This window comes from Osmerus mordax, chromosome 26 (genome assembly GCF_038355195.1).
Source record: "Osmerus mordax isolate fOsmMor3 chromosome 26, fOsmMor3.pri, whole genome shotgun sequence".
Lineage (NCBI taxonomy): Eukaryota > Metazoa > Chordata > Actinopteri > Osmeriformes > Osmeridae > Osmerus > Osmerus mordax.
The window spans coordinates 9870257-9884081 of record NC_090075.1 but is presented as its reverse complement, the minus strand read 5'-3'; the positions used below and the strand labels follow the sequence as shown (position 1 = coordinate 9884081).

The 13825-nt window shown below is 39.5% G+C and overlaps 1 protein-coding gene across 2 annotated transcripts; it reads right to left on the bottom strand.

The window, feature by feature from the left end:
* Positions 1–557: 557 nt before the first annotated feature.
* Positions 558–13375, bottom strand: vtg3 (vitellogenin 3, phosvitinless). Of its 2 annotated transcripts, XM_067229535.1 has the most exons (29): positions 12963–13375; positions 12761–12884; positions 9363–9377; positions 9126–9277; positions 8700–8951; positions 8419–8580; positions 8118–8266; positions 7510–7660; positions 7248–7405; positions 6931–7096; positions 6729–6854; positions 6392–6610; positions 5928–6145; positions 4813–4910; positions 4518–4642; positions 4339–4437; positions 4117–4236; positions 3807–3996; positions 3631–3718; positions 3329–3514; positions 3059–3200; positions 2750–2918; positions 2569–2633; positions 2418–2486; positions 2078–2287; positions 1767–1912; positions 1128–1266; positions 958–1048; positions 558–862 (listed from the first exon to the last, which is right to left on the bottom strand). In XM_067229535.1, the coding sequence occupies exons 2-28, from the start codon at positions 12768–12770 to the stop codon at positions 968–970; spliced, it is 3705 nt and encodes a 1234-aa protein (XP_067085636.1). In that variant the 5' UTR covers positions 12771–12884; positions 12963–13375; the 3' UTR covers positions 558–862; positions 958–967. The 2 variants fall into 2 exon arrangements, with proteins under 2 accessions (XP_067085636.1, XP_067085637.1); XM_067229536.1 differs by lacking the exons at positions 558–862; positions 958–1048 and having other exon boundaries at positions 1139–1266; positions 1820–1912.
* Positions 13376–13825: the final 450 nt, after the last annotated feature.

Here is a 13825-nt window from a genome sequence, read left to right as displayed (position 1 = left end):
CTTGCCTCGGGGGAATGTCCCTGTACTTACTGTAAGTCGCTCTGGATAAGAGCGTCTGCTAAATGACTAAATGTAAATTAAATTCAGCCAATCCATGTACTCATTACGAATATCCATTTTTGTAGTACAGATTTTTCCTAAGAATGAGGTTGGTATTACATTTACATTTATGCATTTAGCAGACGCTAAATTAGACGTTAAAGCATTATGACAGATTTGAAGTTGCAACCTTCAAATTTGCAGTCTTGCACTGTGCCACTATGCCATCATATTGCATATAGGCTTTATGGTTAAAAGATTATTTATTTTCCTAATGTCTATCATCCTAAAAATCTAGGGTTTAAATTCAATTTAGCCTTGCCTAGTTCAGTTTCAAAAACAACAGTGACAGGAACAGAAATCGATCAGATCTGTCTGATATCCTCCAGCGAGAGTTTGAGCAGAAGGTGCAGCAGTATGCAGGATGTTATGCCATGTGAAATGTAAATCTGCTATCAGCACAAGCTACACTGTCCAATGGATACAATACAGGAAATCTCAAGAAAAGTAATGCTCCGTTTTGTTTTTCCAATGGTTGAATTTTAATAATGAAAAACTCATATTTGTTTCTTGATCACATACATCATAGTTTTGAACACACCTTAAAGAAAGCCTATTATATGTTCAGGTATTGTGGACTATAATTTTCCAAAGAAACAATTTCCATTAAACAACATATCAGATGTAAATCAGATTATGGAATACCCAACAAACTGGTCAAATGTGTTAAAAGAAAAACTTATTATGAATACAATTTGTTTAGGGTGGGTAAAGTTCTCCAATTTGGTTCAGGTTTGAGTTGGTCCTCAGAAATTGTGTATTTCTGCAATACATATTATAGATAAATATGCACATATCATACACGTTTTTTAAGCATGGAAAGTTCCAAAAACAACTCCCCCTAGAAATATAACTCACCTCATTCCTCTTAATGCATGCCCAAAGTTACGTTGCCTGTATAGGCTTGCACTTGGAACGGAAGAGGTATTGCTCGTTGATACACTGTCAGCTAAAGAGATGAAAGAAAATAGGATATGTCATAAAAAGTAGTAAATTAAATGTGCATAGACTAAAAGTTTCTTTCTTACCTCTGGAAACTTAATCTTCATATCCATACAATCAGCAGAGGTGGCCACAACGGATGCAGAAATTTCATGTTTGATATTTGATTCATGTTTTTGGTAAAACCCAACAAAGAATGCTATTCCAGGGATGTACTCTTCAACTCTGAGGGAGGAATTTATACACGATTTAATGCATTATACAGTATTTGGAATCTTAGAACACAATCAGAAAGCATTTTGACTCCTGATTAGTCCTTGTGGACTTGAGTTGTATTTGTTCAGTACAAGTTATTTAGTGGCACAGCTGAATCTTAAACATCATCTAGCTCAGAGCATTTTTAAAAATATATATATTTTAAAGCTAAATTTGGATATACATTTCTCATTTACATTTAGTCATTTAGCAGACGCTCTTATCCAGAGCGACTTACAGTAAGTACAGGGACATTCTCCCCGAGGCAAGTAGGGTGAAGTGCCTTGCCCAAGGACACAACGTCATTTGGCACAGCCGGGGAATCGAACTGGCAACCTTCAGATTACTAGCCCGCTTCCCTAACCGCTCAGCCACCTGACTCCGAGTGACAATATAATCTAAGCTATTGGAATGGTAGATGCTTAGTGCTTATCAGAGCAGCATCTGAACCTGTAGCCTTCTGGGTTCACCTTTTGCCTAACTTTTTCATGTATTCTGGAACATTGTTCCAGTGCATCTTGACCTTCAGTGTTGGGTTCAATCCAGGCAGGTGTGCAGTGGCGGCGTTCATTGACATTTCATAGGACTGACACTCAGCACCCCATCTAAGGTGCATCTGTTCAAATAGACAATGAAATTACAGCTTACAGACTACTCCATTTACATCGCTTACTGTAGAATTGTTATTGTTTTTATCAAAACCTCAGTTATTGTCAGTCTCTGGTTAGACATTGACACCAGTGTTGATTAGAGTATTTCTGCAAACTCATTTCGGTGTTACCTTGGAATCTCCATGAATGGTGTCCATGCTGACATCAGTGCACATCTTCCAGTTGGCCTCCTCTCCAACCTGCGACACAATCACCTCAGTGTTGGCCATCAGAGTTGTGGTGGTGTGGTAAACGACTGCTTCGTAACCGTCAGGCTTATCCTTGCTATCCATGGCCACAGCTTTGATGCTAAACACTAGCTCAGGAGTAGCATCCCACACCTGGAAAGAAAGTGTGGCAAACAATGTAGTTTCTAATGCACTATTTCATCAAATCACTAATGTAATTAAGATTACAAGTAAGAAAGACATGTATTTTTGTGTTGTGCTTTTAACTGTTTTTTATTATTACCTTGGCATTAACAGGCTCATTGCTACTATGTCTGCTGCTTGAGGAGCCAGAGGAGAGCCTGGCTGCTGCCTGTAGACACAAACATGAATATAAGTAAAGTATTTACTGTGTGAGCCTTGGAAAAACGCCTTGGGTGTTGCCATGCACTCACTGCGTGCTTGTCTCGTCCAGGACTGATCTCAATATGAATCTTGTCAACAAGTTTGTTCGCTTGGACTGAGAGAAGAGAGATAAGGTATCTAGTAAAATGTTATCTTCACATGCCATTCTTATCGTCTAACTACAAGTGATGCAGAAATAATATTTGAAATTCCAAGGCCTTTTGTTGGTACCTGTTCGAAGTGTATATGCAAGGTGACTGAATCCCAAGAAGTAGTAAAGAGGGTACTCATCAATGAAGTGTGCTCTCTTCACCTCAGACTCAAAACAGAGAGCTGCCCCATAGAGTTTAGCCTCAGCACACACATTTGACCTTGATTGGTAGATATCTGATTTGACAATCTGTTCAGATGAATAAAGTATGTTCAGTGATCTGAGTTTTGTTTCCTTCCTCACTCACCTGCATCTATTGCTTGCAATGTCAGAAGAATTCCATTGTTCAGAATGACCTTGTAACTTAACAATAAATAATTTTACTGTACAATTTTCTGTTGGTCCGAAGAGTTTAGTGGCTCCTTCACCGACTGCACTTCCTCTACTGAGTCAATCGAGTCTGACATCATTGGGGTCATTTTGTTCAAACTTGGATCCTCAATATTTCTTGAGACTGCATATATGTTGAAGCTATTTCATAAAATTAGATAATAGTAAGTAGAATATTGTTTCATTTAAATCCAATGATACCGGTTTGAGTTAATTATGTTAATTGTAAAATTGGTGGATATGTATTATTAGGTTTTCCATGTACATACTTGATGGAAAATAACTCTGTGTCCTTTTTCAAAGTAGGAAGATCAAATTCAAACTTCATGCTTTTAACATTGATTTTTGAATTAAATCTCCACGGCATGGAATAAATCATTTTACTCTTTAGTTCCGTTCCACACTGGAATATGTCTGTGTTGATTCCATGAAAGACAAAGTTATCCTTGGTACTTCTGAAAAGACAAATTAGACACACTCAGTTCCATTGCACATCATACTAGACTAAGATTTGACCCCAGCATAAATACATAATTAATGTAGCTGCTCTACTGTATGGACAATACTTCACCCAACAAAGCCATCTGTTTCCAGGGAAATATTGGAGGTCAGCAGCGGCCCCAACTGATCTGTCAGTGGTGGACTGATTCCGGCCTTTGCTGCATAATTGACAACAAATGTGTGATAATTTGGTCATCAAATGCAATTATGCACCCATATGCCATACCATAGGTATTATATGCTCACCATTTAGAGTAATTGCTGTTAGTGAGCTGTAATATTTGCTTATTTCGAGTGGTAGACCAAGGGTGGTGGCTTGGATGTAGCGTGTTTCGAACATAAGAAAGGGTTTTGTCCAATGCCATGACATCCCCTTCTGAAGAGTTTCCATCATTGTCCAGACTGGGCTCTCTTTACCTGCTGAGGAATTAAAAGCCTGCAAGGAAAAAACGAAGATGAGACCCTTCATGGTGACATATAATAGGGTCTTGTCACAATACCCAATGAGGTTGTGAAGCTGTGAGTTCCTTGGAAGTTTAATGACTTGAAATCTTACCATAATTATTTTCTGAAGAAAATCCGTCTTTACAGCAGCATAGAACCACTCTTGACCAAAGAGTCGTGAATAGGCAGACAGTAGAGGCTTGTCAGTAGGCAATTTTTCCCAGTTTTTCATCTAGAAATTACATACTTTTTATTTAATTAAACATTAAACCAATCAAATGAAAGGACTAAGCAGAGTATGAAATATGTTTTGAAAAGACAGACAAAAACTCACCACATTGAGGATGATCGCCAAGTCATTGCGACTGAGGTCTCCTTTGAAGGCAGGAATATTTTCAAACAATTCTTTGATTCCTTCAGTACGGACACCAAACTGTAGGACATAAACATGTGTGAAAGCTGTGAAGGAATTTTTGTGAAGGAAAAAATTATGAGTTTATGTAAATAATCTACCTCCAAAAGTTGCAATATTCTGCCGATGAAATGGAATTTTCCTTTAGCCATGATGGCTGTTGGGAAGAAGGTTGAAGCCGTTTTCAACATAAATACCTCCATTGCTGTGCCAATGAGTAAGTCATCTGGAAATCAAAGAGGCATTAGCCTTTCATACTGACAAAGGAATAAAAACTAACAACTTTAAAGGATCTGTGGAGACTAGAAAAAGAAACAAGAACATGTATGCCAAGAAATACCATTTAGTTAAATCTTCAGGGCTAACTTTTCCTCCATGCAGTTTATTTGAACCTACCATTAAACCAATCCAGGCGCATAGCTCTGCTGTAGCGGAAACTAAGACGACCATATTTAGGGGCCAGGATTTTCACAGCCACATTACATGCTGTCGATCTATATAAAACAAACACAAAAAAAATCTAAATTCTGAATTGTAGAGATGTATGGCCTTGTCACCGGCTTACACATTTGTTTATGTTCATTCCTCAGTCACAGCTAGAGTTGCATGTTAATGTATCAGTGGAAGTTAGTAACATCTACATAATCGGCCTGCACACCGATCAACCATAACAATTTGACCACCTGCCTAATATTGTCGACAGGTTGTTTTGGCGGCAAGAGGGGGATCTACGCAATATTAGGCAGGTGGTCATAATGTTATGGTTGATCTGTGTGTATAGTAAAATATATATATATATATATATATATATATATATTCACATAAATTAACTTATAGGGTTAGGGCACATATTTATATTTTACTTTCAATGGGCAATATTTAGATTATAGTTACAGTTATATACATAATTATTAATTTAGCACATGCTTTTAACCACAGTGATGTTCAAATAGCTTACAGTAATTGCAGTCGATAAACAAGGACTAGAAGTGCACAGTTCCAACAGCATTACAGTGATATTAATGCCAAGGAACGATCTGTGTTTTATGATGGTTCATCAGCATCTATTGGTCAAAGAAATGTATGAAATGTTCATGCTTTCCCCTGTCACACAATCACATTCATTACAGACACTGACTAAGTGACACTGACATGGAACATTGTTAAGCAATGTCTTTAACAAATAATTCCAACATTCAGCCACATGCTACACAAAATATTGATCTATGCTCTATCAATATAAATCACACTGAATAGGCACTTAACAACATTGCCCTAGTCTAGGTGTCTGCTTGTGCTCAAAGACAAGGCCACCAAATAGCTTGGGTTAGTCTCTTTCCCTTCATATTCCCTACGTACCTAAACATTTTATCCCCAATGACACTAAACCCCATAACTAATATCAGCTCAGTTTGGTGATAAGATTCCTGCAGAGACTTTTATGAAATGAGAAGCACTGAATTCACATAACACAGATGATTATTGTGTATCTTGTGCTAAGAAATACTCACAGGAAGTGGTTGTCGGGAGTCCTGGATGTAGCAATACTCTTCATGAGGGAATAAGTAAAGCTAGTAACATCCAAGTCAGTCTCCTCTAATAGAAATGTAGTCACTGTTGACACCATAGACAGTGGTGGCTTAGTGTCAAACAGGATCATAACGGCCAGCATGCGTATCTCAGTAGGAAGTTCCCTCTGCACAAACAAGGTTAGGGTGATGTCCTGCACCTGGAACCACAAACATAGACACATATTTATGAACATATGGGAGCTTTGACTCAAAATAATTTGTGCCACTCTGCCAGGCAGACTCATTTTCATATAACAACCTTTCAAGTCCTACAAGCAGATTAAGTAATTCTAGAATATGTTTAAGTGTTTTAAGATATACTGAACATCAATTCACTTATTCACAATACTGCCTTGAAATAGGTGCTGAACAACCAGCATCAGAGACTGACAATTTTTCCTTACACTGTGAGGATCTCTAATAGCCAGGTGTCTCATAGACTGCACGGCTGCACTCAGCACTGGGGCTGGGAGGTCCACAGGGGTAGCAGCGACGCCAGGGAGAAAGCGCATTATAGTCTTGATGCTGGAGGGGTGGCCTGCATTCCCCAAGGCCTTCAGCACTATGATCATGTCCATCTCATTGGCTGTCTTCAGGCTTTCATCAGCCAAGTCTAACAAAGGCTATTGCAAACAGACATCAGAAGAATTTAACCAAAGACATTAGCAAACAGATACATATTTGCATGTATTTAATTAACTATGATATTGAAAGAGATTTACCAGCAAATGTCAAATTTACCTGAACAGCAGTCACTGAGCAAGGTGTTGTATAGGCACAGTGCTTGTACACCAGTGAGCCATAGGCTAACACTATAGTGTTCCACAGCATAGGATGGGACTTACTGAAGGACATGGATAGAAATTCCTGTAAAGAAGACATATATGTATATAATGTATGCAACTGAATATGCAAATATCATAACATAAGTTAAAAAACCCACTTTCGCTGTCTCAACTAACTCAGCCTCTGCATTCAGATGATTGAAGGTAACAAGGAGTGTTTGTCCTGCTTCATTGGCAAATATATCACCAGCTTTGAATCTGTTTATTAAAAACTTGAGGACTTTTGCGTCAGTCATCTCAACGATCATGTCCAAAAACCATCGCCTGGTCAAAGAAAGGGATAAACATTAGTAAACATTAATCTACACATAACCTGACACTCAAGTTAGGGTTAGGGCTAGTTGTTCAAATCAAAGAAGGAAGCTGCTCAAATAAAAAAGACAAAATACATTTCTTAATAAATAAAACTGCACACCTGTGTTCATCATTTCCTGAAAACTGTTTCCACAATTCCTCCATGTTTTCAAGAGTGATAACACGCAGAAGTTGGTACACATCTACAACATCCTCACTTGTTAAATTGTCAATCTGATAGATATTGGCTTTGGCCAGGCGCTTGATCATTTCTACAATCTGTGAATATTATTGAAAAATGTATTATACCATCACATTATAACACAATCATGTCAACCATGTAATCTTTAACTAGATGATTATGTAAAGTACACAGCCCTTACCTTTGGAATGGGTTTATCCAGATTTTTCATCAGAATGGGGATTTGAGCAAGCTCATTTACAAACTTGTAAACCAAACTCCCTCTGTTCTGCATGGGAACAACACTAGGGGCTACTCCTGTGTCTTTCACCCCCAGCAGCACCAGTTCCTTTCTTGAGGAAAATACATAAAAGCAACCTTATTGCACACTGAAACTTCATTTCAGTTCAGTCATTTCAGTTCACAATATTTTCAGATTTCTGGGTACACAAATATACCTCATATTGTTGCTTAGGTACAAGAACATTAGCCAAAATATGTGATACAGGGGTGTTTTAACCTAAGTGTTAAGTCAACAAGTTTAGAGATCTAAACTAAAAGATTAGGTTTGGTATGAGGATAACCATTTGAAACTGGAAAAAGAAAATAGTCTTATAATGGGCATAAGTCTATTTACAGTATATTGCCTCTGATCAATGCCAGTACAAAAATGCCACTGCCGAAGCCCATTCCAAAGTGTTCAACAATCAATTTTTGGAGGTTGTGTCCTGTAAGGTTTAACAGACCTGATGTATAATAGCAATTTATTGGAGTGTATTGTACAAAAAGATTCCTGTGTAATTGTCATACATGGCTTGCAGTTTGGAGTTGCCACCCTTCACGTTGAAGGGAGAGAAATGTTGTCGCTCCAAGGCATTAGCATTGGTAATTAGACCTCCGTCAGTAGTTGATTTGACATTATAGATGTATCTCACTGTGGAAAATATGGAATCACCTCTCTACATCCAAGTAGGACACAAAACACAGATTTTACAGGGACACACATTTTCCATATAGTACATACAATATGTTAGAATATGTAATCAAGTATTTTTGAATTAGTGTAAAGTAGACAGCTCATACTCCTCAAATAGTCAGGTTAGTGGCAAACCTCTTTTGACATCTTGTCTTCAACCGCAAGAGCCATTCCTCTGTAGAGTGCTGCTTTTTCCTGACAGTTATTGATGTCAACAGTTTGGGTGATGGCCAAATCTTTAGATTTAACATCCTCCACAATAGCATAGATACTCTGACACAATCCATGAATACCAGCCTGTTACAAATAGTAGGTACAGGTACAAATATTACAAAAATACCGGCTTATATTGTTGGTTCCCAAAAAGTATTAAGGTGGATGGACACTGATTGTATATTCAGTTTAAGGTGGATTACCTCCTCAAGCTCATAGACTCTCTGGGTGGTCTTGACCGTGACTTGAAAGAATCCAATGATGCCTCTCACAATATTGACAATGGTGTCAGGGATCCCAGCAGGGGCATAAATGTCACCAACTTGTCCCTTGGCATACTCAAACATGAAGGGTTTGGCAAGCTCTGCAGCCATCCGTTTAGTTAGTTTAGGGGAGGCGTTGAATGTGTTCTTCCCCTGGATGCCATTGAATTCTTCAAAATCCACGTCAGAAACCTTAAAATAATTTGTCAACTGCTTAGACAAATCTTTTTCACATATGTATATATTTACAACAATGTATACAATCAAATAAGTTCTACTCTTTTCATATTTTATTAGTAGACATATATTACTCATGACTGTAAAGAATATGATTGTCTTGCATAATCATTGTAATGATATTTATACCTGTAGAAGAAAGGTTTGATCTGACACACCAATAATTGCAACTGTACACATTAGTTTCACACCAGACTCTGCCATTTCTGGCATGCCTCGTCCAATATTCACAGATCCCTCATATTTGTATTCATAGGTTTTTTTGGGGTTAAGGCCTGGTTCTGTGGAACAAAATAGACACATGATAAGGTTTAACAGACTCACTTGATCTTAATCAAAATAACCAACAAAACTGGTAATACTCACCATAGTTTTCACAGACTGAAAATTAGAAGTAAAAGAAAATATATTCAAGTAGTTAATATTAGTATTTTTTGCTAAATGAATGACATTTTACATTATGAATGAAACATACTTGCAAGGGCTACACAAAGAGAGAGCAGGAACCCGCGCATGGTGAAATCCAGGAGTGGAAGACTGTTGTTCAACTGATTTCTTTAAATACTTCACTTGATTTACAATCAGACAACATGTGAGGAGCCTGAAGTTGTGGTCAACTCCGATTTGGCAGCAGTCAGCCATAAAGTAAATACACATCGAGGACAAGGGGTCGAAGGTTGCAGAAAAGTGTGTCCACTTCATCAGTCAGTCCACTGTGACCACTACCAGTGTCAAACTGACATACCAGAAGAGGGCATGTCATTCAAAGTAAATTATGATGTAAAATTGACAAATATAGGGTGTTGTTTAAAAAAAAAAACCTTTTCATTACATATTCCAGTTATTCTAAGTGTAGAAAGTTTTCACACAATATTGCGAGTGTTAAGGACACATTTATAAGTACCTCATGAAATGCCAAACAACACTAGAAATGATGACATTTACCTGGACAAACATTAGCCATCTTTAACATCTATGAGTTAAGTAATCACAATGTGAAATGTAGCCAAGAACCAGATATGTGGAGAAAATGTGCCCTTAGAGGAACTACTTTTGACAAACTATATGCAAGGCAACAACAGGGATTATTCAATTCCAACCTCACAGCCATGCTCCAGTAGAGCAGAAGAGAGTGGTGAATGGTTCCTCTCCATGCCAATCCTTCCTCATTCACTTTCTGGCACTAACTAGAAAGCCTGACACAGCATGGTACTGTCTGTAATTTTGAAAGAATTGGAGTGGCAGGTTATAACATCAAGCATAAATCCTAATGCTATTCCTATTGCCTTTCCCCAAAGCATTACAGATTGTCTTTTGGGCCATTTAGTCTACAGTGTGTCTCGGGGCACAGTACATACACCACAAGTAGCATCAAATTGTTTTGTGTATTCTTGCTTGATTTTTTTTTATTTTTTTTTTGCAATTTTTTCAATGGCAGGCTTGTTCAAAGAGTCCTGGAACAAAAGCCAGGAGGGGAGAAGATTCTTCAAGAATACAAAACGATGGCAGGGATGAAGGATGCCATCGTTTTTCGCCGCAATCTTGTCAACATTTTTGTTGCTGATATGTTTGAAAAATATGGGTAGGTAAATGTTAGAAAAGTTAAAGATGTAACTGTTATCCTGTATAAGAATGATTCTGTGTTCAGTATTCCTTGTGTGCAGAGAGGCCTACCCCCAAATCTGAACTCTGGGTAACACTAGGCTTACGTAAAAGGGAACCTGGGCTTGATCACTATCTTACTGGAGAGGCCATAAAAGAGATGGTCAAGCTTAGAGGGGTCAGAGAGCGCACACACGCACACACTCGAACACGCACGCACACACGCGCACCAGGGGGGTATTCGTCGTAGCTCGCTACGCGGTTTAGCAAGCTAATTTTCAGGCTAAGATAAAAAAACGCCCCTCTTTTTGGTTCGTGGAAGCAACTTTCGATAAATCACCATAGTAACATATCAATTAGCACTAACCTGCTCCAGAGCAGGCTAACGTAAGTGTAGATGGATAAGCTTGCCACACCCCCGGAAAATAACATGGCAGCTCCCTTTTTGAGAGACCCAGTTGACCAAGGAGCTATATTTTAGTTAGATTAGCTTTCCATACCAATAGAGTTCTTCGCGATTGCCAAGATCCTTTATTTCACACGGATGAGTTCTTGTTTGAGCGATATCGATTCAGCCGACAAGGACTCATTTATTTGCAAGACCTTCTCGGGCCGTACATTGCAAATATCACACGCCGCAGCAGGCTTAATGCTTTATTATTAGCTTATGCTGCTGTACGTGAATATGTAACGCTATGTTTTACGAAATGTCTTGTCTTATCTGTTGTGCCTGTGCTTTTTATATGTTTCACTGTGGGAGAGTGGGAAACGTCATATCGAGTCCTTTTTATGTCTTGACATGTGAAGAAATTGACAATAAAGCTACTTGAAACTTTAACTGTGCTTCAGACTGCATAGCCTTGAGGTTTTTTGCGTCAGGTAGGCTATAGGCTACATTTTTATGCAGTATAGGCGATGCAGAAAACATTGGCAAAGCCGCAGCATGAGTTGCTGTAAGAAAAGTGTACTTGCCGCTTAACCAGCTGATGAATCAATTCATCATATTCCCTGGCCATGTCCCAGTCAATGAAATCAAAGAGGGATTTACACATAGGCCTACATGCATATACACATATATAGTACATGATATAAGCGCAGTAGCCTACATATATCCTCATAATTGTCTATGAATTCGTATCAATTAGATACTCTTTGGCCTTGTTTTTATCTAGCCTACTTATTCTGAAAGAGTTGAGATCATTATTTTTGCTAGCAAGATCTCATTCGATTATTAATTTCCATCAAGCCTATACCAGCAGGCACATTTAAAGAAATGTGATCTGATTGATTGGGGTAACGAGGCACTTAAGATGAGCCTATACATTTCCCCAAAACTTTCGCATTTAGCTTATCGGCAATTTTTTGCCAAGCTGCTTGTCTTGCTCTGGCAGCGGTGTTTGACTTAGCCATGATAATATGCTTATTGTCTTCTTAGAGACTCATAATAGTTTGCTCGGATGGCGAGAATAGCCTATCACCGCTCTCTCTTTCGTCTTTTCCGCCATAATACCGTTAGAAAATCACGGTTTTTGTGATCGACCTTTCCTGCCTTTTGAAGTAGGACGTGCACGTGCAATTTCCCTGATAAGTTTAGCCTGATTGAAATTAACCACATGATTTGGATGCGGATCAGCCGTTGACGAACCGATATTTGCTGTTCTCACTCATCTCGCTAATGTTAACGGGCTAAAGGGACAATTGATTAACTTAGCTTCAACCCTTACGACGAACGGGGCCCAGGTCTATGCAAGGGAGCCAATGGGACATTTGCATGCCTTTGTTTTAACCAATGACTGTCAAGAGCGGGTCTGTTTAAATAGCTAGCTAGCACAACATGGTAGCAGACAAACTTTGTAGCACAATGGCTTGTTTTGTTTTTGTCTCCTTGTGGGCCGGCCGCAAGCAATAAAGCTTTCTTAAACTTGTTCACCGACTGACTGTGCAATGCAGTGTTTCCCCTATCATTATATTAGGGCGGCGCCCCGCCCCCCCTGGAAGTTCAAGTTCATTTTGTAAAAAAAAATTAGAATAATGAAAAGAAATTGCATATAGCGCCAGATCACAAAAAAAGTAATTTAAGGTTACCATTCCTATATCACAGATCTATAGCTTGCTCTTTTATTAAACAAACTAAATGGCTTTATGCTATTTATCTTATTTACATGACGGCATGTAATTTCTGTCTCTACATGGTCGGTCGGTCGCCCCCCCGCGCGTTGGTGTAGGCTGGTAGCAGAGCCGAGCCTGGTGCTGATGGAGGCCGGTAGCAGAGCCGGGCCTGGGTTCCTGGGAGGATGAGAGTGTGATTAGGGGATGCAGAGAATGGTGATGGAGGTGAGTTACCAGTTGTGCATGTATAGTTACCGGGTATGGACTCGGTGTGTGGCGGAGAGTCCTTATGGGTCACGGCCGAGCAGCGGCTCGATCGGATCCCCCGGGGAGCCTGTATAGATGACAGGGAGAAGCAGAGAAAAGGGGAGGGCGACGACAAACATGCTAGCACAAGGACCAGAGCAACGGAAGACACTTCATACAAACCTCGTAAATTGATACGGGGAGTTTGGTCGCATTCTTCCGTGCTTTCGCTAGGCTGATGCGAGTTGCTTGATTGGAGTAGAGGAGGAGTCTTGGTGCGCTATCTTCCTCCCAAACTTTAGTTAGTTAATCTAACTCCCTTTCTTAACAGTTCCAACTTTGTTGATGTTGCCTTCAGGAACACGTTTTTGATGCAGACAGCAATGAGGGCTACATTGCCTGGAAGAGTAAAACACACAGCGAGATCTCAGCAGTGGTTGCAGGAGAAGGAGGTCTCAGACCTTAGACGGCAGCGGACCAAATCAAATCAAATTTATTTGTATAGCCCTTTTTACATGCAAGTATGTCACAGAGGGCTTCACATACGCCCATAGAACTGCCCCTCAATCAACCTAAACCCTCAAGGAAGACAAGGAAAAACTCCCAGAAAAACTGTCAACAGGAGAAAAAATGGAAGAAACCTTGGGAGGAGCAATTCAGAGAGGGATCCCCTCCTCCAGAGACGGTTGGTGAGAGAGAGGAGCAGAACACAGGCTAAACATAGTCATACAGTGTCGATGGGTTTTGAAACACCAAAATCCATTGTTCAACTTTATAGATGTAGGACAGGACCGGGAGACTCGCGACCCGGTCCAGCGTTGGCCGACCGACGACCAGGCAGGTGCTGACAACTCAAACCCCCCACAACACAA

What these genes read in the sequence shown, in the direction of transcription:
- vtg3 (XM_067229535.1), bottom strand. An exon ending in ATGAGCCTGTTAATGCCAAG is followed by an intron (nt 2,288 to 2,417) that starts GTAATAATAAAA and finishes CTTTCTTTCCAG; the next exon opens with GTGTGGGATGCTACTCCTGA. An exon ending in CCATTCATGGAGATTCCAAG is followed by an intron (nt 1,913 to 2,077) that starts GTAACACCGAAA and finishes CTATTTGAACAG; the next exon opens with ATGCACCTTAGATGGGGTGC.